The following is a 23780-nucleotide window of genomic DNA, read 5'->3' on the forward strand; positions in this document are numbered from 1 at the left end:
TAAACAGTTTCAGGAAAAACGAAAGGAAGAAACTAAGTATTACAACGAACATGTATCTGAGAAACAGAAGATATTGATTAAGATATTGATGAGAAAGCTTATCGAAAGTGATGAGTTGTTAGATGAGTTGATGGAAAAAGTTAATGGTTATTTGCCTGCACAGGGTGGACAGGTTAAGTGAGTGATGCTGCGACATGGAAATATTGTGTTAAATCTCCGAGCTTTTCATCCGCACTGGTCGCATAGGATTCACCGGGTCATTTATATTCTAGAAATAATGTGGGCAAACGGACAAACTGAGAAAATTGGGAAAAATACATTTTATGTGAAAAGAGCTGCCAACATACCATTTCTGCCAACATGAGCATTTTCCCCTAATTTGCTATGATTTTGAGGGTTATCATTTAACTTCGACTGTATCATCATTTATCCACATTGCCACATGGTATCGTTGATGGCATACAACAAATGGAACACATATGTAGTATTGTTTTTGTATTAATGATTCCAAAAAATCGAATATGTTCAGTTAATTTCCACAGAAAAGTCAATGTCATCTTCCTCTTCTTCTCGTTTGAGGAGTTGTTCAATCTCTGGCTTGAGTTTATAACACCACACTTGATTTCCTCTTAAACCCATTTTCTTGTGCTCATACCTGTCTTTAATTGCCAGTTGGAATGAGCGATCGTTCTTGAATTCAACTGGTCTGTGACTGAGTGCATCAGAACATCTCCACACTTCTTTGAGTTTATTGAAATACTCCTGACAGAACACATCGATGACAGAGAGTGATGCTGCAATGATATCTTCCTTTGCATCCGTTGTTGGAAAAGCCCTTGTGTTGAAATTGGTGAGATCTTTGCTGATGAAATAACAGAGAAGTTGTTCATAGAATTCGTTGTCGAAAGAGTTAGTGAAATCCTTGAAGAATGTGAGATTGTTCTTATATTTTGAGTTTCAATCACAAACAACATATCTTCTGTCACCAACCTCAATCTTTGCAGAGAATGTGTTATTTGTTACAAATATGAAATTAGCTACGTTCTCAGCTGTTCTTCTTGACTGATTCTTCTCATTAATTCGAATAATGTTTTCTGTTATTTCAGACTTCAATGGATCAAAGTTATCTGTTTGATCATCTCCAACATTCTTCAATTCGTTAAGAACAATCAACATTTTCACTTCGATGATGGAGCAAAATTGTCCTTTCAATTCCGCAATCTCTGTGACATTCGGACATGAATATCCTGCCAACAGTTCAGCAAGAACATTTGTCCAGACATTCTTTCCAATACCTTGCAAACCTTTGAGAACAAGTGAAATTCCTGCTTTTTTCCAGGATTTTGAACAATTGACGCAATCCGACAGAGGATGTTTTGATACAGCACTTCGTTGTCGTTGGAGATAATATCTCGTGTGAAATTGAGGAATGGATGATGATTTTGTCATTTTGTTCATTTGTCATTTGGTATTCGAACACATGGAACAGAGAGAATATTCGGGAGTTTTCTGAGAAGAACTTCACACCATCGATCGATAGAACATGAGAGTGTTGTTCGAAAGCTGTCTCAACTGTGAGAGTCTTTTTTATCATCATGCCGGAGTTTTATTGTTTTGAAGAGTTCGTACATTGTTGATTTTGTCTTAAATGTTATTGAGAAACAGGAGGAGTGAATGTCAAACTCTTTCACAATGAATTTTATCCTTGCTTCAACAAACCTCAGAACTTTTGTGATATCTTCAGCGACTTCAGACAGTGAGGAGTATTGTTATCGACAAGCTTCATCCCTGATTTCAGAGAACAAAAACGATGAGTTGAGATATTTTTCATGGACAGTAATCTCTCGTGGAGGTTCTTCCTTTTACTCATTCTCTTTTCAAAGGAGTGGAATGATCACATCGTTGTAATATGTTGGATTCCATCCTTTGACAATCTTTTGAAGAAAAAATTGATGTGAGTTGTTGTCTCTGTACCTGTTTCGTTTCTCTTCAAAGTTAGTGATTGCATTTGCTGCTAGAGCAGCTGTATCTTTGATTTGATTGAAAAAAAAATCTATCGATTGGTTGTCCAAACCGTTAATGTTGACGAGAAAGTTGAGAGCTGCAAATAACGGCAAAAGAGTTAACTCGGAATCAAGTTTCAAAGAACCCACGTCGTTATGTATTTCAACATCTTTGAGTCCATCAACAAGAGCAAGAGCAACAGTTGGAGACATATCAACGACACCATCTTGTGTGAGAAGATTGTGTAGTTCAGCTGCCATTGCCACTGATGTATTCTCTGTTTTGAGAACAATACCGAATGCATCAAGAACACTTTCAAGTGGAGAAAGATCTCTGAGCTCTCTGTAATTGTTGAGGGGAATGTATTTGGTGATGATTCTCTTGCCATCTTTTATCTCTCTGTATGAAGAGTCAGCTTGAACAACAAGCCTCTGTTTTCCATCTCCAACACCTGCAAAAATGTCGATGTCGAACTCTGGACTCGTGAACACTTTTGTTTGTGACGAGCATTTAAGGGGATAACAACACAGCTCACAATAAACATGAAGACCACCATGAGCTGTTTGTACAAGCCCGACAATTCGGTGGAGTTTGACGAGAATGGAATTCCTGATGGTTTTCGTTTGCTCAGGTTGAAGAGATATGTAAATGTCAACATCAACGACACAGAGATCCTCACATTTGCTGATATCAACGGCTGTTCCAGTGTGTCGTTGGCCCTGCTTCTTGTCAAAGTATTTCTTGTAGTCGAACAAGTCAACAAGGTGATCTTTCATTCGTTCTCCCAGCATTTGCTGTTCTGTTGACATTGAATCAATCAGTTGTTGGATTGCGTTGTCAGTGTCTGTTTGGGGGTTTGTCATTTTATAAAAATGAAAAAAACAAATTTATTTAGAAACAGATTTATTTTTGAAACGAAAATTGACAGGGAAGATGATGTTAAGGTTTATGTCGATAATAAATGATAACAGTAACTTTTCACATAAAATGTATTTTTCCCAATTTTCTCAGTTTGTCCGTTTGCCCACATTATTTCTAGAATATAAATGACCCGGTGAATCCTATGCGACCAGTGCGGATGAAAAGCTCGGAGATTTAACACAATATTTCCATGTCGCAGCATCACTCACTTAACCTGTCCACCCTGTGCAGGCAAATAACCATTAACTTTTTCCATCAACTCATCTAACAACTCATCACTTTCGATAAGCTTTCTCATCAATATCTTAATCAATATCTTCTGTTTCTCAGATACATGTTCGTTGTAATACTTAGTTTCTTCCTTTCGTTTTTCCTGAAACTGTTTAATTTGTTTCTGTTGAGCCGCTTTCGCTTCTTCAACAGTTGCGTATATCTTCTTCCGACCCATTTACTATAAAACAAAAAACAAAATCAATTATTTTTATTTACGATTTCCTCCAACGATCACACCAACGCATTCAACATACAACACGTTCAACATACAACTCATGTTTTTCACTAATTTCACCATCTTCGACATTCCAGTTAATCTTTTAGCTAATTCTCCTCCAAGGAGATATGGTATGTCAGCTATAGACATATATCGATTACACCAATCAATAACTCCAACTTTATAGAACATCAATGAAAATCTAGTCATGATAAACCCTAAGAATAACAGCAATAACTCTCGATCTCTATCAATTATCATTGCTTATTCCAACTTATTATATAAAATGATAACTACCATCAGATACACATAAATAGATAAAATTGATTGACCTAATCGAGATGGATCTATAGCTGACATACCATGTCTCTTGAAAGTGTCCACCATTGTTAACATTAACGATGAAATGGTTAGTGTGTATTTTATGGGCACACACATTTTCATCAAAAATTACATGAATGACGGAAACCTTAAAAAAAATTCACGTCAAAACATTCATTAGTATTTTTTTAAATCTCTTCTAAATACTTGCATTTTGCTGTTTTCAAATATAATAATGAGCGAATATGCCTGTGTGATTATTTTAGAAATCATGCTTTTGCTAACAAAAAATTCGGTTCGAAATTTTCTCTTGAATATTTACAAACGAACATTGAAAAGTTCAAATTTTTTGCAAAAGACATCTTCATGTTTATTTCAGGTGAAGCATTTGTTTTTGAAACAGGAGTGATAATTCAACAATTTGAATTCAAAACCTCTTACCCATGACAAACAACTTTTGAAAAATCAATATCCCGAAAAAGTTATGATTTCAAAAATAATTACCAACCTTAATAAAAATAAAACAACCAGAAAACGCCAAACAAACAAACAAACAAACAAACAAACAAACAAACAAACAAACAAACAAAACAAAAAAAAATTCAATAATAATTGCTTTAAAAAAACTTTAAATTTCATTTGAAGAAAAATGTTATTGTAAAGAAATTCCTAAAAATACTAAAAGATAAATGAAACAAATTATTAACGAATAAAGATTACGCTCTTTTGTAGCTTGGAATGGTTTCAGCTTTGAAGCAAGGAGTCTTTTCAATTATTCAAATACCCCTAAAGGAATTATGTCACGTGTTCAATTTTACAAAGAAAACATTATATTTTTATCAAGAAATTACAAAACTGTAATCATTTTCGAAAAACAATTTCATTTCCCATATTTACTTATGTCAACATTAACAAAATTGAAGTTTTCCAATTTATTTTTCTTTTTAGTTGGAATACTCCAATTCTTGGAATGTAACAATTCACATAATTTAATTAGGAATGAAAGGATTGGGATAAGTTCACTTTTTATTCATGCATCAATAGAACTGAACCTGTTCGAAAAAAACCAATTTATGCGTGAAAAGTGCTCAGATAGAAGCCAGATCACTCACTCAGAAGGAATAAACATAAATACTGTGCCTTGCCAGACTTGTGTTGTTTCGCATCTTGCTTCATTCAATTCGACAATAAGTGTTTTTTGTATTCAATTCAGTTGCGAGTTGGAAAAAGCAGTTGTGTCATTGTTTGGGAAATCATCGTTTTTTGTGAGCAACTGTATATTATCTTCGCCGAAACAATTTCGAAATGGGCTTATTCATTCGTACGAGGCAAACATTTGCATTTGCAATTTATCTTTGGTTCAGTCTCATTCGAGCGTTTTTCTTCCTTCATTGATTTCATTTCCACCAACAAACATAGTTAGAGAACATCAAAGTTGCATCGAAATCAGGGACACTTCACTTTCATCTTTTTCCCTGTTCAATTCGAATCCACTTATCCAATCATCAATGAATAACATCATAACGATACAATCCAGCTCCTTTCAAAACATTTCACAACAACAGCCCAAAAGCAACATATTTGTCGAACATAATGCATCATTCACCATGTCATCCTGCATTGTTTCAACCGTTTCCAACCCAACAGAAGGCTGCATTGTTCAAAAAGTGTCAGGCGGGTCGCTTAATCTTTTAAATTCTACATTTGAAAGATGCTCCAAAACACTTGGTTCGAAAATAAACCACACAACAACAGAGGACACACTTGTAGACAATTGTTTGTATGAGAACGTTCGTGGTGTAATCATAACCCACAATTCAACAGGCTCTGCAATTATCAAAAACACAGACTTCAGAAATTCGACAAATTGCCAATGCATATGGGCTATTAGTTATCAATTTTTAAAATCGATAAATAACGCATTCAATTCGGTTAGAACAACAAGCTACGCATCGTGCATTCATCCTTGCCAAGGGAATGGACCTTTGACGATCCAGAACAATAACATGACAAATTGTGAGTCAAAATGGGGAGGTGGTTGCTTTCATATTCATACAGGATTTTCAAACGCTGATCTTATTTCGGATTGCACATTTAGTAATTGCTATACCACTGAAACTTCAACACAATGCAATGGAGGAGGGGCAGTTTGGAATGGTGAGGGAGCAAAAGTTTCATATTCTAATGTTGCATTTGAAAACTGTTGTGCAAATGCTACTTATGGTGGAGCCATCAGCTTTGCTTCGAGAGAAACTGCTTATACTCATTACAGTTCACTTTTTTATTGCTTGTTTATTGAATGCGATGCGTTTGGAGATGGCAAAGATATTTATGCAGCAAATCCATGGCAGAATGTGTTGAATGAGAGTCAATTTGTTCTCTGTTGTTCAAATAAGCATTTGGAAGCCAATCGTCTGGTTTTTGCAGAGAAAGGAGATAAAAGCAGTTGGATTGGAAAGCTTGGCAACATTTATGCAGACGTCCATGGGACAGATACTTTGGGATGCGGATGGGCAAAGTTTCCATGCTTGACGATATTCAACTCTGTTGAGATTGCCGTTGTAGCGAGCAAAGGCAGTCCAGTGTTCATAAATATTGCAGCAGGTTCATTCGTGGAACGAGCACTTGCGATAGATTCAAAATGCCTTTCATTAAAAGGATCAAGCAATTTTGGAACGAAGTTGAGCGCCAGCACTTCAAATAGCAAAGCTCTTTTCCAAATATCAACTGGATGCGCCACTCTGTTTGGCTTGTTCATCATCAGAAACTCTTCAGCATCGACTTTTCTGTCTTTATTCACCATTTCTTCTGCATCTGGAGAGCTTGTGCTCAGCTCGTGCAAAATTTCATCCGAACCATCACAAATTACCCCATTTGCAACAGCATTTGCATCCATTTCGACTGGCCACTTGAACATGTCAAAAACAACTGTTGAGTCGATGATATTTTCAGATGTGTCTGCTCTCCGGATTGAGTCATCGACATTGCATTGCTTCACTTTTGAGAATACGACGTTCAGAGACATCATGCGAAGTGAAGGAAGCGGATCAATTTTTGATGTGACTTTAACTTCTGGTGATGAATTGAATCTGAATGATCTGAATTTCGAAAGGTGTGCATGCAACAAAGGGAATGGAGGATCTTTGAATTGCATTCTGGAAGCTGGTGGAAAAGTGACAATCGGTTCCACAAAAAGAATTGAAATGGAGGAATGCACAGTGCCGCAGGACATGTTCAACAAAGGAAAAGGAGGAGGAATTCATTTGAAGTTGACGGGGAGCTCATCAAACTTTGTAATACAGGAGACATCATTTTATGGATGTGCTGCTTGGAAAGGAAACAACGTATTTGTTGATGCTATTTCGTTAAGCTCGTCAGTCACAGCAAGCACATTAAAATTTGTGCACACAGGGATGAGTGATGATGATCTGATGGGATTTGAAGATCAGTGCAGAACAGATCCGGTTCCACTTCTGGCATATCTTCAAGCATTTACAGGAACAGTGCTTGTTGGAGGATCCAAGAACAGAGATTTCTCTGGTTGCGGCACAGCCAATTATCCATGTGGAAGCATTGAATATGCAGCAACGCTTCGCTTTCCCAGAAGCAAAAGAATTGTCACATTGAATCAGAACTTTGAATGGACAGAGTCGGTGGTGTTTGATGCGTTTGGGTGGGAGGTGAAAAGCCCCACAAGAGGCAGAGAAATAAAAGTGTTGAGCGAAGGCACGAGCACTTCTGAAGGAATGGTTACTGTTGAGATTGCAACCTCCATTTCGAATCTGAGTTTTTCAGCATCTTCACAATTAGGACAGCATTCTTGTTTTCTTTTGTGCCGATCTGAGGAGCTTGCGATGACTGATTGCTCGCTGAAATGTTCATCAAGCGGAAGCGCAGAATTTGGTTTTGGGTTCATAAAGATAAGTGGCGGGAGCCTGCTATTGAATCGGTTTTCCACAGCTTCACAAGTGACCTTTTGTTCTGCTTCGTTTATCACATTGGATGGATCAGGAGGATTTAGTTGCTCCGAAAGCAATATGAGCAGCATCAAGAGGACGTCTGGAAATGGAGGATGCATTTTAATTGCAAAGAACAATTTGTTGGCAAGCAACAGAAACAGGGAGATGGCAATCGATGGATGCAGTTTCAGTGATTGCTGTGTTCGTGAGGAAGGAGGAGAAGGAGGAGGAGTGAGTGCTTGGCTGAGCGAAAATGATATTCTGATTGTAAATGGCTCGGCTTGTTTCGAGGGATGCTGTACACCAAGCGAAGAAGGATGTGGAGGGAAAGGAGGAGGAATAAGCATTCACTGTGACGATACGTCTTCTTCCTTCAGAACAATGAATGCGGTTAAATTTTCAAAGGTGAAAGGGAACGAAGCGGAATACGGAAAAGATGTGTTTGTCGGATGCGAGAGTAGGGTTTTGCTCTCCCAAATGATCAATTCGTCTTCTTTTGGATTTTTTGATTCATCGGAATTGCCGTCAGACGCTTTGGCTTTGAGCGGGAGCGAAAATGGAAGCTCTTTTCCAATCATTCCTCTGCATGTGTATCTCTGCAGTCTTCAGTCAGAAATTATCACAGGCAGCGACAATGGAGTTGATCATACCCATTGCGGATTTCCTTCTTTTGCTTGCATGTCAATTAATTATTGCATTGAAAATCGAATAAGCAGCTCATTGAACAACGTAAAGATTGTCTCCGGCTCGACAATAAAGCAGGAAATATCGATATCTTCCACATCAGTGAATATCTATTCCGAAGCGCTTGTGCCTGTTTCAGTTAAAGACACAGACGGAGCAACACAGGATGGGTTGGTGATGTGCTCTTCTGCTCTTTTCCTCGTGAATCTGTTGTTGAATGTGCAGAGAACATTTTTGGCAACAAGAAAAGCCTTTCTTTTCTCTTCATCGTCGCTTTCCATTGGCAACTGTTGGTTGGAATATTCCTCAGAAAATGTGAATGAGCCTGTTTCCTTCTGCGTGATCTATGTGAACAGCGGAGATCTGATGGTGAGTGGATTCAAAATGGAAGGGGATGCAACATACACATTTTCGCCAATTTGTGCCTGGAATTATAATGCTATCACAATAGAGAACAGCAACATAACAGGAACAAGGAAGATAAATGGAGATGGCGGCTGCTTATATATCCACGAAGTGAACGGGGAAGAAAGAAGCATCACGCTCCAAAGGTGTAAGTTCAGTGGTTCATGCGATGAATGGAATGGAATTCGAGGCGGGGGAATCATGGGGAATGTTGGGAGTGGAAATGCACTTTGCGTAAAAAGCACATCTTTTGAGAACTGCATGGCGCCTTCCGATGGCAATGAAAATGGAGGGAAAGGATTAGGGGGTGGGATGTATCTTTTTTTGAACAAAAATGTCAAAAGCCTCGCCTTCGACAATATCAGTTTCAGTGGCTGCAATGCTTGGAAAGGAAAGCAGTTGTTTGTTGATGGAGAAGATCTGAGCCAGATTGTTGGGGATTGGCTGGAGTGCTTCAAAACAGAAACCATCTTGGCTGAAGATATGATGGGGTTTGAGAGAAGCACAACAAATCGAGAATTCCACATTCCGCTTGTGCTGTATTTCCGAGCATTTGTGGAGCCTTGCTTCATTGGGGGAGCAGAGGGAAATGGGTTTGATCACACAGGATGTGGATTTTCTGATTATCCATGTGGAACGCTGCCGTATGGGGGTTTTGTGCGATTTGGGGATTCGAAGGCGCATCTGAGGCTCACAGACCATTTCTGCTTTGCAGATGCGATTGTTTTGAGTTCGCAAGAAATGGACATTGAAGCAGAGGCAAACGGAACACTAATAAATGTGATGCCTGATGGAACAGGAGAAGGCGAGGGACTTGTCGAAACAAACAACGTTGTTTCATTCAGTGGAATAACATTCAATGTTTCGACAACATTCGCAGCAGCAGAAAGAAAGTGTCTGTTCCTGTGCAGTGGCTCAGCCCTTTCGCTTGTTGATTGCTCGGTGAGCGCTCAATCGAAGAAGATTGGCTTTGGATATGTGATTGTGAGAGGCGGCAATCTCCATGTTCTGAGGGGAGTGCTGAACGAAATAGAACTGCTGGGAGCGCCAGTGGTTGAACTGAGCGGGGTGACCAGCCGATGTTCTCTGGAAGACGTGGAATGGAACAACCTGAAGACGGGATCAGTCGAAGGGCTGATTGCGGCTAAGTCCAGCAGCCATGTGGAAATGAAAAACTCGAAAGTGTCTGGGCCGACACAGTTTGGGAATCACGGGGTCTTCTTCGTTGAGGAATATTCGAGCGCAACACTGGAAAAGAGCAACTTCACCCTATTGACAAGGAATGAAGGAAATGGAGCAGTAATTGAAGGAAGAGTTGGAAGTGGGAAGGGTTTGAGTGTGAATTTTTGTACATTTTCTTCAATCAGCTGCTTGGCGAGTGGCTCGAAAGGAGGAAGCATCATCACAACTGTGTCTGCCAACGGGGAGCTGCTGTTCAACAACAACACAGTCGAAGAGAGTAAAGTGAAGAAAGCGGATGGGCTGGGAGGAGGGATGCACATTGAATTTTTGAGCAGCGAGGTTGGATGCTCGATGAAGAACAACAAATTTTTGAGCAACGATGCGATGCTGGGATACGACGTGTATCTTGTGTGCCCCACTCCGCGAATGATGATCGACCGAAACAAGTGGGCAGGGTCAGCCACAGAAGAGCAGGAGGAGAAAACGATGTGGGTGATTGATCCATCGTTTCCAGAGGGGTCAGACACGCTTCTGAAGTATTTGTTTCCCAGATCCGACGAAATAATATATGTGAACATGCTCAATGGCCACGCAGACGGCTGCGGCGCTGACGATTATCCTTGCGAGGAGCTTTGGTACGCTTCTGGGAAGATGACAGAGGAGAAGCGCATCTTGCGAGTTCTTTCTTCTTGTGAATTGAGGGGAGCAATAGAGAGGGAAAACGAACCGATTACAATTGAAGGGAAAGAAGAGGACGGGAGTCGGGTGATTGTGGGGAAAGAGGGGCATTTGAAGATGGCAGTTGGAACCATGTTCACAACACTGACGATTTCGAAGATTGGATTTGAGCTACCGCGAATATCAGATTTCAGCGAGCTTGTGGAAGTTGGTGTGGGCACAACATATTTTGTGGAGTGCACACTTGGGAGCACCGATCTGGAAGCATGTGCGGAGACAAGCATGCGGATAATAACAGGGAGAGGAGGAAGGATCTCGTTGGATGGAGTGAACATAAAGAACATGGCATTTAATGTTGATTGCGGAATCTTTCTGAGTGGCGAAGTTGTGTGCACTTTTGATAATGTCGAAGTGAGCAACATCCGATCAAGCGGAAAAGGAATGGTTGTTGGAGAAGGCAGGACTGAGATTTTTCTGAATGAATTGAGAAGCACAAATTGTTCATTTGAGAACGGCGGATTTGTTGTGCTGAAGAAAGTGAAGGCCCTGAACTGGAAGAATGGGACGAGCATAACAGACAGCAGGAACGAAGGAGGGAACGGTGGGTGTGGATTTATTTCAGTGGAGGGAGAATGCGATGCTCAGATCAACGGGACAAGCATCTGCTCGTGCTCTGCAAACGAGGATCATGGACGAGGAGGCGGGTTGTATTTGGACATTTCAGAGAATCCCCTGCTGAACATCAAACTGTCAGAAATAACATTTGCAGACAATTGCGCCTTCGAAGGGAAAGACATGTTTGTTGCAAGCACAGATGTGAATGCATCTGTTGTGAGACAAAGGTTTGCATTTCAGCTGCAGAACGAGAGAAACGAAAGCACTGTTGATTTGAAAGGCACAGATGATGCTTTGTTGGGCGAATCTGTTGTTGATCTTCTGCTATTCTTGATCCAAAGGAAGGAGAGTTCGATTGTTGTTTCAAAGAGCGGAATGGACATTTTGGGGTGTGGAAGCGAGGAATTCCCTTGCCAGACATTTTGGAGAGGATATGAAAACATCGATTTGGAAGCACAAAATCAAATGATACAAATTGATACAGGAGTAAATATCAAAAACCATTTCGATCTCTCATCGTTCAAAGTTGTGCCGAGTGAGGCAGATGAGAAGTGTGTGGTGCTGTTCGAGAATGCCCTGGAAGGAGGTGAAGAGAAATCAGTTATTCAGAACTCGAAAGAATTGAAGTTTGAATTGATTCAGTTTTCGCTTCCTTCTTCTTTCTCAAACAACGAAGGCGTTCTTCTTTTGTCTGAATCATTGTATTCTTGTCTTTCGCTCAATGGATGCACATTCAAGTGCAGCAGTGCGTCAGACTTGAAGTTTTGTCTTATTCATTCTGAAGAAGGCGATGTTCAATTGCTGAATTGTGATTTAACTTCACTATCTTTTTCATCAACTCCTGTTCAGCTGAATTCTTATTGTGAAATAACCAGATGCAATTTCTCATCGATATCTGCAAAGTCGAGTCAGAATGGAGGAGCGGTTTGTGTGGAGCTGTTGAATGAAGCGACATTTTCGATGAGCCAAACAGAAACAGTTGGGTGCAGCTGCTCTGAAGAACAAGGGAAAGGAGGGTTTGTGTTTGTTGAGTGCCAGGGCGCTTCGGCTGACAATCCTTTTGTTTTTGGAGAGAATGTTTCTTTTTCTGGACACAAGGCGCAGAGAGGGAAAAACATATTCATCTCGGCAGGCGATCTGAACACAACTGTGACGCTTTCAACATTCTGCTTTGACTTCAGGAAAAGCAGAGAAGATGAACTGTTGTTTTGTGGGAGGGACTTGGTCTGGGAAGGCACCACCCTTCTCCGTTTCTTGGAGACTTTCACAAGCCAAACAATATTTGTGGGATCTGGTGGATACGACGTGATGAGATGTGGAAGCAAAGAGGATCCGTGCAGGAGCATGTGGAAAGGGATGAGGCAGATAGACGAAGGTGCTCCGCAGAAGTGGATTAAAATAGCCGATGAGACGACTGTTCAGGATTCGTTCGTGCTCTCAAACTTTGCAATCGAATGCGATGAGACAGAGGAGCAAAGTCGAGGAAAGCTGATATTTTCGAGCCAGACAGCAGACAGGAGCGATGCAGGAATAAGCAGCGAGGGGACTGTGCAACTGAACAGGATTTCAGTTGTGATGTCGGAAGGCTTTTACAACGAACGACTGTTTTGTATTGTTGGAAAAAGTGGGCAGATTGGGATGAGCGATTGCTCGCTTGCTGCCGAGACACGCGAATCTGTTCCAGCGAAAGTTGGCTTTTTGATGATGGAAAGTGGAGTGTTGAATGCTACGAAGCTGACGGTTGAGAATGTGATATCAGAAATTTGTGTGCTTGCGATAAATAGCAGATGCGATTGTGTGCTTCAACAAGTCATGGCTTCCAAATGCACATTTTCTGGTGAAAGTTTTGCTAAAATAGTTTCAAGTGGAAATGAAAAGGAGAATGAAGTTGAAAGTTCAGTTTCAATCAAAGACTCAACATTCCAGTTGATCACCAGGAATGACAACGGGCCTGCGATTTTCAGTTCTTCAGGCTGCGCTGCGGTGCTATCACTCAGCGGATGCACATTCGATTCATGCAAGGCGGTTTGCTCAGAGAAGGGTGGAGGTGTTTTTGAGGAGCTTGAGAGTGAAGGAGCTCTTGCAATGATCAAATCATCAGTGATTCAGTGTGGATGCGACAACGACAACGGAAAAGGAGGAGGGATTTATATATGTTCCAGTTCTGGAGGCGCACTATCATTTCTGTTTGAGAAGATGGCATTCAAAGGAAACAATGCGAAAGTGGGGAATGACATTTTTGTGGAGTGTATTGACATTGAGAGTCAGATCAACGAAACGCAGTTCCGATTTGACTTGAGAGAAACAGCATACATGCGGTTGAATGCTATTTACGGAATCGATACCACAAACCACAAAAGTGACACGAATCTGATGGACTTCATCACTATCCACCAAGCAGACACGATTATTCTGTCATCAGATCCGTCGAAGAATGGGAAGAACGAGAGGCAGTGCGAAACGCTGAAGCTTCCGTGCCTGACAATGGACTATGGACTGGAACACTTGACGAGCGATGTGGAAAGCAGGCTTCTTGTGGATGTGGAGACGCTTGTCGAAAAGGAGATGGATCTGGAGGATTTGTCAATGGCTTCAAGGAAGGACGATGCTTCGAAAGTCACGATATTTCGTGATATTCCGCAAACAAGAGCATGCGTGATATCGATGGTTGGAAGTGTTTCTATTTTGAAGATTGAATTTTCTTTTGAGGTTGGATTTTCGTCTGCACATCGCAGTTTGTTTTCGATTGAATCAGGAAACATGAGCTTTCAGTTGTGCAGCTTCACACAACTACAAGAAGAAGGAAATAATCAAGCTGTTGGACTGACACTTATCTCTGTTGAAAACGGAGATGTGGGAATTGAGAAGACAAGCATTCGCGGAATTAGTCTTTCTGGTGAATCAGCGATTCGAATTACGCATTCAGAAGGGAGAGTGGCATTGTCTGAGATAGAAGTGAGAAACGTTGAACTGAGCAAAGGTGTATTCATTCTTATTGAAGGAAAAGCATCTTTGGCCAAACAAGCAAGAAATGGAGAAGAGAGATTAGTTGATATGAAATCAGTTGAATTTGGAAATGTTTCATCTGGAAATGCAGAGAAAGGGGTTTTTGGATGCTCGCTGTTTGAGGGAGAAATTTATTTGGCAAATTGCTCGTTCTGGAAGACAAGCTCGAGAGCAGAAAGAGGAAGAGTGATGAGTGTTGAGAGATGCAGCAATGTGACGCTGGAATGGAATAAATTGCAAGGGGAGACAGGACATACAAAAAAAGAAAAAAGCAGCAAAACAAAGGAATTATGCAATTGGAACGGATCGCTGATTGACATGCAGAAGAGCAGAGTTGTAATGAAGGAAACAACGATTGCGAACAGCTCGGAGGGAGGAGCAAGTATTGAAGGGGGAAGCGTTGTGATTGAGAAAGGCGAGTTTGCAAATAACAACCCAGTGATAACAGGATATGAGTCGGCGCGAAGGAATATGCTGTGCCAAGGGATGGGGAAAATGGATTTCATGAGCGTGAAAGGAGGGGATGGACAGGAAAAGAATGGTTCGTTGTGGATCCTTAACAAAGGGTGCACGCTCAGCGGGATAGCGGAAGAAAGAAGATCACCTTTGTTTATCCCTTCATTGGAAAGTGTGATTACGGAAGATGAAGGAACAGAATTGAAAGTGCTATTCAAAGGACAACTTCTTTTACCATGCAACCTGTCATTTCGTGTAGTGAGAAGCGTGAGGAGTGAGGTGTTTGTGGAACGTTACGAGTTTGAAGCAGATGGAACGCTAACTGAAAAGGAAGTGGTAGGAAAGATACCATCGAAGAAGATCGAGGAGGCGGAAGAGGAAGCAGAAGTGTCAGTTTTTGTGTTGTTTGGAGATGCAGATACACCATCAGTGACTGAAGGATTTGTGCTGAAGAACAAGAGCAAGACTCAGACAAGCGGAGATGAAAGGATTGCTGAAAGAGGAAAAGAAGGGAAATCATCATGGGCATTGATTGTTATCATTATGGCTATTGTTCTATTGATTGTTCTGATTGCTTCAATTGTTCTAGCTGTTCGATGGAGAAAGGCAAAGAATGAAGCAGAAGATCTGAGAGAGATAGTGAATGATAACATCAAAAAGGATCCGAAGGCATTTGAAATGATAACAGTGGAGATGTCACCGGAGGAGCAATGGCGAAGGGCAGAGAGGGAAGCTGAGAAGAAGAATGAAGAGAGGATAAAGAAGAGAATATATGATACGAATATGCAACATTCTGAATCATCAGAGCATCTTCTATCTGAGAGTGGCTCAACAGAATATATTTTGGGGAGAGATTCAGACAAGATCCCAGAATGGATGCTGGAGAATGTTGATGTGAAAGAAGAAAATATTTCGAGAAAGAGAACACCATCTCCATCGGTCTCATCCATTTCATCCACATCCACAACTGATTCAGAATCCACTTTTGTTCGCATGGAAGATGCTTGTCCGACCACCTCGTCGATGTCGAATCTGGTGGATGCCATGGCGTGTTCATCACCACACGAGAAGCTGATCGTGGACTTGAGGGATTCACTGTTCATGCTGCTGCATGGAAGGAACGAGAAGAAGGAGATGGCGATTGGCACTCTGCAGGAGAGGGAGCAAACAGCTGCTCAGATCCTGTTCTGGGTAGCAAATGGAGCTCTTCACTCATTTGACGAGATGGAAAATCCCCTTCAGTCATTATCCAATTTGAGTCCCCACCTTGTGCTGTTCTCAGAACACATGGTCATCTGCATTGTAATGCATTCTGACTTATTGTCCGATGATGACTCAGATTCATCCTCTATCTCTTCGTCAACTGTTGTGACTTCTGCCAGCGATGATGATGATGATGAAGACTCTCTGCCCTCGTCTGCCTTTGAGGATGAAGATGACTTCAAAAAAGAGTGCCTGAGATGGAAGGCACCTGAGCTGCTGATCAACAAAAAGATGGGAGCAACAAAGGAATCGGTGACATTCTCGATCGGGATGATGCTGTGGGAGTGCCTGACTCTTCAAATTCCGTTTGGTGATTATGAAGCTGTAACAGCAGGGGATAAGATTACAAAAGGAGAAAGGCCGAACTGCCAAATGCTCAGAGGACAGAAGTGTTATGAAATGGTTCGGAAGTGTTGGTCGGCCGATGTGTCAGAAAGGATGAGCCTGATGGAGATGAAGAAGGAATTTATCCAATTATTTCCAAGTGGATCGGCAATGCTGACTATGTCTGATGCAATTGGTATTATAGAGGCATGCGCAGGAAATGAGGAGGGATCACAAGCATGCTCATACACAATTGACAGCAATGGGGCAATTCGGTTGATTCAAAAGTGCGTACCATAAGAAATTGCTCAATGAATGTTATCATCGCTAGATTTGTTTCATATCAGTAAAAAGTTTATGTATTTTGTTTGCATGCGAATGCTTATATATGTAGAATACTTTTTATATTTTATTATTGTAATATTCTCTTCATCTAAAAAGAACATCTTTTATGTATTAACAAATATGTCTTTTACGTTTACATGTAGTTTTGCATTCGCTTATATTTTCACAGTGCGTATTATTCTAAAGATTATAGCTGTGATTTTTGGTGGTTTTAATCATCATCTTTATTGTTATAAAGTTTATATATTTTCATTGATTTCAATTTATCTTTACTAAAACAAAATGAAATAAAAAATTACAAGATTATCATATAACTTTTTATGTTTAGTGGGGAAGAATAATGAACAAGCACTTGGGAGCTTTCAAGAATTGATAAAAGATTGCAAGCAACCAGGAACTTTTAAAACGAGAATGCACCAAAGTCTATAATAATTTGGAATGAAACTTTAGACATTTTTGGAAGCTATACTAAAAAAGATGATCTGTGGTTTTGAATTTATTACAATAATTCATTTAATAAAAACATTTCTTTTTTTCTTTTTTCATTAATTGCGTTTCTTTCTTTTCTCAAATTAATCGAAGATTAGTTAATTTTTTCTAACAACAAAAAATAGTGCCACAACAACAACACATATCTATTCACTTCCATGTTGTTTTTTTGTGTGCAGACTTCAAAGATTTTTATTTTGCATTATTCAAATAGTTTTTACAACAAACAATTTTTTTAACCATAATTGCTTCAATTATATCTGAATTTTGATGAAGCCAAAGAAGTTGAAAAACCAAAAGCCCAATGAAAGTTCATCCAAGGAATTAAAAACTAACGATATATCTGCAGAGCAACAACAATTGGAAAATTCGAATTCGACGAACAAATTGCGTGAGTCTGCATCCTTGACAATTACAGAAAATTCAGATGCAATCAATGACAAAGACAGAAACGTGTTATCTCCTTCAAGTAGTGAACATAGTGCACAACAGAATTTTGAGCAAGCCTGCAAACTTACTATGGAAGCAACAGAGGAAGTTTGTTCTTATATTTATTTTAAAAAATAGAATTTATTTGTGATAAATAAAATCGAAATGATATATAAAAATTAATAAAGTTTAATAAAGTTAAGGAAGAATTAGAAAACGCAAAAGACGAGTCAGAACTTCAATTATTTGATTCCAAATCAAGGCACGATAGCAGAATGGAACGCCTTCAACTTTTGATTTCACAAAAAAACGAGTTTGATTATTTTTTTTTTAATATTTATTTTGAAAACTAAAATATTCAATATTTTTAGTCACCAACAAAACAAAGTCATTTCACCTTCAAAAAGTGTCTCAAACAAAAAGGTTTCAATAAGAGTTTATTTTCAATAATTGTGAACTTAACTTTGGTTATCAATATAACACAGATGCATATTAATTCTCGAGAAGCACATGAAATGGAAAAAGATGATGAAGAGAAATTAACTGAGTTGCAATTAGCTCTTGGAAGAGCAACAATGCCATTCAATTCAATCTCCCAACTTTCATTAAACCTTGCGACTCAAATGAATGAAATGCTAAAAGAAGAATTAGAATTACTATCCGAGCAGCGCAAAGAATCGACTATTGCACAAAATTCAAATTCTTCTTCGTCTTCTTCTACTCTTTCTGATTCTGACAATAATTCACATCCCTCGAAAACAACATGTTGTTTTCGATTTTGGAAAGGATTTGGACGTTGCACGGATGGACTTAACATGCTGCTTGTTATTGTTCTCTGTGGACTGATTATTTGGTTTTCACTTTTTACGATTCTTTCACAAAAGGAAGTGAATAGCTTCGATAGACCATCCAATCATGCAAAGTTTATACTGGATCCATATCGAAACTTAATGCCCTCATAAGTCTTAATGCTTTTTTACAACCAAAAATTTCCTTTTTTTCAAGTGCATTTCTTTTCCTTTTCCTTTTCCTTTTTCTTTTTCTTTTCAAGCGATGGATAAATACCGTTCACTTCACGTTTTATTGCGCTCATGTTTCAACTGTTCATTATTTGTTATATTAGAGAAGCAAATAGTTCGTCAATGCACCATCACATCCTCGTTCATATAGAAAAAAATATAGACATTTACACTTCACAACACAAAAAGCAACTTCAGTTACATTTCTCCAATGCCAAAAAAGGAAAGTTTAAGAAAATAATTGACTTAACTTTTGCTTGAAAAAGATATTACTTTTTTACGATAAATTAAACACAAACAAAAATAGCAGTGCTTATTAAAAAAGTCTCAATTGAAGATTAACAACAGTTATTTTTATGCGAAATGTAAACTTTAACAATAATAAAACATTATTCCATACATGAACACAAAGAAATACATGGATACAAATCAAAAATTCTAATAAATTATTGTAATAACACTTTCAATTCATTAAGCAATTCGCTTTCCTTTCACCAAAAGATTAAGCGGATTTTGATTAAATGCAACTTGCTCTTTGCGTTCCCTGTAAATTAGACGCCAATTTCCTGTGTTGAGATGCTCTGTTTCAGAAAGAATAGCAGAAGGAGAATAGAATGAAGAAATGCGCTTTGACGAGTCGTCAGATTCAAGTGGCTTATCGCACTCGCCTTCTTCAGCAGAAGAAAGCGGCGCAGCCGGGTGTTGTGCGGACGAAGATAATGAGTGAGACGACGACGACGACGACGACGACGACGACGATGATGATGATGTGAATGAATTGTCTGCCATTGAAGAAGAAGAGATGGAGTGTGGAGGAGTATCGAAGTGGATTGTGGATGATTCTTCTGTTGAACTCTTAAATTCTTGCTTCTGCATCTGATGTTGGACAGATGCATCCTTCGAGCGCTCATCTGAATCAAAAGCATCCTTAGATGTTTTTTCTGCAGAAGCAGAAGAGAAACGCAGGGTGATGCGACTGTCTTCGGACGGCGAGTCTGGTGGAGAGGCGCTTCTGTTGCGTGCGCTTTGGGTCTGAGGCGATGAACTGTGGCTGTTCGGATTGGAAGTTGGAAGCGAAGCATTCGAATGGAGCAGATCGCCAATGGAGGATGGGTCTTCGTTTGGCGCTGGCTCTGCAGAGCGATTACTCGGCAAAGAGTCTGCAGCCAAAGCAGAAAGAACCAAAGGAGCTGGCTTGATTTCAGTTGAAATTGCATCTTTTTCTTTGGGAAACTCGTTTTCCTTTTCAGAAATAGCTTCTTTGGAATTATCAATCGCCTCAGCTTTTTGTGAAGCATCAGTTTGAAGTGTCAGACAATCAGAAGAATTATTTTGTTTTAACATTCTCTTTTCTGTTGCAGTTTCGCTTTCATCTGTTTCCAGCAGATGTGATTCGTGTGAATGCTGCTGTGAATCAGACTCATCTACAGAAATGTTGATGTGAGAAGGAGAGGCTTCTTCAGCACTTTCAGCCACGACAGGCAGCGACTGATCGGTTTTTTGATTGCCCTTCAGAATTTCAGGGTTTGGTGAACAGCTGCTCGATGCACTCTTTTGAGTCGAACGTGTTTTGGATGGCCGATCGAAAAATGACACAAGATGATAATCAACAACAACTACACCAAATAAAGAAATGGAAGAAATAGAGAAGAAATGAAAAAAAAAAATATTTTTAACAAGCAAATTAAAAATTTAAGTGAAATAAAGGAATAAAAAGCATAATTTTATAACAAAAAGGTTCAATAAAATAATAATCTCTTTTCTTTTCTATCCCTTTTCCACACGAAAACAAACATAAACACACTTTTCATTGTTGATTCGACGCATTCAGTGATCAGCTCAGTCACAACAGGCGTTGCGTGATCAAAACAAGGGGCAGAGTTAACCTCAATCAGCCACGGATGCATTTCATCATCAACCATAAAGTCAAACCCATAAATCTCAAACGTGCTTTTCCGCTCTTTTATTCCTTCTCTGGCCGATTTGATTGCAACCACAATTATTTTCTCTATCATCGGAAGCGTTTCGTTGATCCACGTTGTGTAATAGGTTGTGCTTGGAGAACTCTCTGTTGCTTCATCGAAACAAAAAGAAGATTCTGAGTTTTTGGAGGAATTTGTTCTTTTTGCTGCTTTCGCATCGGAAGCATTGGATGAGCTTTCTTGCGAATTAGTGTCTTCGCTCTCTTTCTGGTTATCCTCTGTATTTGGCTCAGATTTTGAGACTGGTTCCTCACTCTCACTTTTTTTCGTTACTTTTTTGTTTTGTCCTTCTTCCTCTCTTTTGCTTTCAGCTGACTCATTCTTCTTCTTTCTTCTAATTGATGCTTCGCTTTCATCAATCCCTCCACTCTGCAGCGCCTTCAAATATTCCTCAAACTGCTCGCGATGCCACATATTCCCCTGAACACCCCAATCGCCTCCAACTGTGTCAAACGCATCGCTTTTGACCTGAATGGCGTTGTTTGTCAAATGAACGAACTTGTCCAGTGACTTCAGAGTGAATGGAACAGAAGTGAGTCTGATGTAGGGACGCTGATACGCCCAGATGGTGAGTGGACACAGCGAGGTGACAAGAACCCACAGACGAATATCAAACTTCAGTCGATGAATTAACAATGGATGCTCAATGTATTTCTTATTTGCAAGTTTGAAAAAAGAGACGAAACAATTGAGTGTGAAGATTTGTATAAATATGAGAAATGAACATATATATGCATATTATAAATTCTGAAGAAGATAAAAAAAAGCTAATCAAACCTGAACGACAAACGAATCCTCACAAGCAGAAACATGCTCAAATATTTCAGAAAGTGAATTGAAGCAAGCAATTCCTCTTCCGCGCGACTTGCCAATCGGCTTCGCAATCCAAATGTTCCTCATGCCCAACGTCTCAAAAGGAGCAATTGTTTGTAGAATCAGCGGATACACCTCGGATGCGCGCTCCAGCAGTGACGAAAGCGACGGAATTGCACTTTTGGTTGAAGAAGAAGAAGATGATGATGAAGATGATGATGAAGGATGAATAGAACTTTGCTTGGCGTTATTACTTGCACCATCCAACTGAGGAGGATGCATCGAACGTGAAGGAGATGCCATGCGGATTGAAGAAAGATTGCTGTCTTTCATTTGGCGAGGCAGAAGAGAACTCCCTCTTTCTGCCTTGTTTGATGAAGGACTGCGATCCACTTGGCGCTGAGTTGCTGCAGAAGGACTCAGCACAGAACTCTTTGAAACAACAAGAGATGAAGTTGATTCACTCTCAGATGCAGTTGATGAAGTGCCATCGTGTTGGCTCGAAGAAGAAGAAGAATTGTGGCTCAATTTTTGATTGGTCGAAGTGCTTTTGTAAGGGCTCATTGCTGGCAGTCGCTTTGGTGAGTGTGTTGAAAGAGAGGAAATTGAGGTGGAAGAAGAAGGACCGAGTGAAGTGGCTGGCTGTGAAGAGATCATAACAGCAGGCAAAGAAGAAGAAGAAGATGATGAAGATGAAGACTGTTTTTGTTGAAGAAGATGTTTCGAAGGGCTTTTCTGCTGGGAAGCAATGGGAAAGGGATCGTTCTGTTTCTTCGGCAGCATCTGGGCTGAAGTCTTCCTCGGAGGTGTTTTATATCTCTGGGAATCAGCACGTGTTGAAAGACCGGAAGCTGTTTTGCTCATGTTTGAGGACAAACCAGCTCGACGCTGCGAACTCGTTGATCTGCTGGGTGCATACGGAGAAGGCGTACGAAAAGCAGCGTTTCTCTGAACAGACAGAGACCGCTTCTCAGATTGAGGCAGCTTTCTTTGCTTAGTTGGACTGCTGAATTGCGGAAGTTGGATGGCTGGTGCAGAGTAAGAAGGCACCAGATGAGAATGAGCGTATGGCGAAGCTGCTGATGGTTGCTTGTTGCCGATGGATGTGCCAGACGCATCTGCTGCAGAAAGATGAGTTGTTGATGAAGACTGCTGTGCACTTACAGGAATGCAGGTGCTTTTATTATTCGTGCGCAGAAGTGTGCTTTGTGAATCTTTGGCAGCTGCTGATGTGTTTATTGATGGCTTTTTGATTCGGCGTCGCTTTGTAAGAAACTCAACTCTCTCGACGCATTCCTCTCCAACCACAAGCCAATCATCTTCTGTCAAATAGGTTTTGCCTTCTTCTTTTATTTCATTCTCCTTTTGTTGGCATTTGCTTTCATTGTTCATTGTATTGCTGTCTGAGTTTCCACGAAGTGAAAAAAATAATTCTGTATAAATAATAGAAAAATATATAGCAGAAGGAGAATAATGCGCAGATCTGGGGTTGTCGGGAAATTTATGAGGACCATGTGATTGTTTGCTACTGCTTTTGTACTTTGGTTGTAATTTTGAAATTTCAATTCCGTTCTCTTTTAAAAAATATTTCATTATATTTGCACATTTCATGAGACGAAACATTTTCACAAATTCTTTCTTTTCATCTTTATCTCGTAAATCATAGCAAAGAGGAAAGAAATTATGATAGTTCACGCCACATTCCCACATAGCATTTGTTTTTAAAGATCTGTAAAGACCAGACTTTGTTGTTAAAGAAGATGTTTTGGGAAAATGATTAACAAGTTTTGGAAGTTTAAAATCTTCTTCATTCAAATCAGATGTTTGAATTGCCCATCTAAAGTCAATGTTTTGATCAGCTAAATGATGAAGCTTTTGATAAAAAAATAAAAAATTCAAAAAATTTGAAGAAACCAGCTTCTGTACATTCTTCCCAAGAACGACTTTTAAGAGCCTGACGAACGTCCCCAGTACAATCTCCACGACTTAAAACTTTAAATCTCTGTTCAATTTCCAATCATTAAAAAACAAACTTTTGTTGTAATTAGAAATGAACAAACTTTCACTCTTTTTTCAGCTTTGGCTGAATAAAATATCAATTCGTTTCAATGTCACATTTAATATTTCGAATGTGCATCAAAAATTGTTGCACGAAAAGAATAAAACACATTGAAAAAAAGAGAACATTGCACATATAATCCAAACAAACAGCATACAATTATTTGATTTTATCGTTCCTTTACTAATATCCCCTTTTAATTTTGAATTGTGCATTTGACATGTTTTTTCTGCTTTTCTGAAGAAAAAAAATATGAATTAAATTTAACGATATTTATATTATATTTTTTTTCTTTTTTATCGAAAAGACAAAACTGTTTTCATTTGTCTTTTTATT

The 23780-nt window shown here is 39.6% G+C and overlaps 4 protein-coding genes across 4 annotated transcripts; 2 read left to right on the plus strand and 2 right to left on the minus strand.

Moving 5' to 3' along the window:
* Positions 1-1877: 1877 nt before the first annotated feature.
* Positions 1878-2867, minus strand: MONOS_1090 (uncharacterized protein; the record flags this gene model as incomplete). Its single annotated transcript, XM_067863385.1, has 1 exon — positions 1878-2867. One exon carries the CDS (start codon positions 2865-2867, stop codon positions 1878-1880), a length of 990 nt encoding a protein of 329 aa, XP_067727729.1.
* A 2476-nt stretch (positions 2868-5343) lies between these two features.
* Positions 5344-16962, plus strand: MONOS_1089 (uncharacterized protein; the record flags this gene model as incomplete). Its single annotated transcript, XM_067863373.1, has 2 exons — positions 5344-5516; positions 5673-16962. The coding sequence occupies 2 exons, from the start codon at positions 5344-5346 to the stop codon at positions 16606-16608; spliced, it is 11109 nt and encodes a 3702-aa protein (XP_067727730.1). The 3' UTR covers positions 16609-16962.
* Positions 16963-17383: 421 nt separating this feature from the next.
* On the plus strand, positions 17384-18828 carry MONOS_1088 (uncharacterized protein). The gene is made up of 4 exons (XM_067863362.1): positions 17384-17679; positions 17760-17884; positions 17943-17994; positions 18057-18828. Exons 1-4 carry the CDS (start codon positions 17413-17415, stop codon positions 18531-18533), a joined length of 921 nt encoding a protein of 306 aa, XP_067727731.1. The 5' UTR covers positions 17384-17412; the 3' UTR covers positions 18534-18828.
* On the minus strand, positions 18768-23712 carry MONOS_1087 (putative Tubulin tyrosine ligase). The gene is made up of 6 exons (XM_067863351.1): positions 23602-23712; positions 23446-23468; positions 23300-23387; positions 21350-23244; positions 20395-21226; positions 18768-20206 (listed from the first exon to the last, which is right to left on the minus strand). Exons 1-6 carry the CDS (start codon positions 23657-23659, stop codon positions 19062-19064), a joined length of 4041 nt encoding a protein of 1346 aa, XP_067727732.1. The 5' UTR covers positions 23660-23712; the 3' UTR covers positions 18768-19061.
* Between the last annotated feature and the right edge of the window lie 68 nt (positions 23713-23780).

The sequence above is a fragment of the Monocercomonoides exilis genome (genome assembly GCF_001643675.1).
Source record: "Monocercomonoides exilis strain PA203 chromosome Unknown scaffold21-1407046, whole genome shotgun sequence".
In the NCBI taxonomy this organism is placed as follows: domain Eukaryota; phylum Preaxostyla; order Oxymonadida; family Polymastigidae; genus Monocercomonoides; species Monocercomonoides exilis.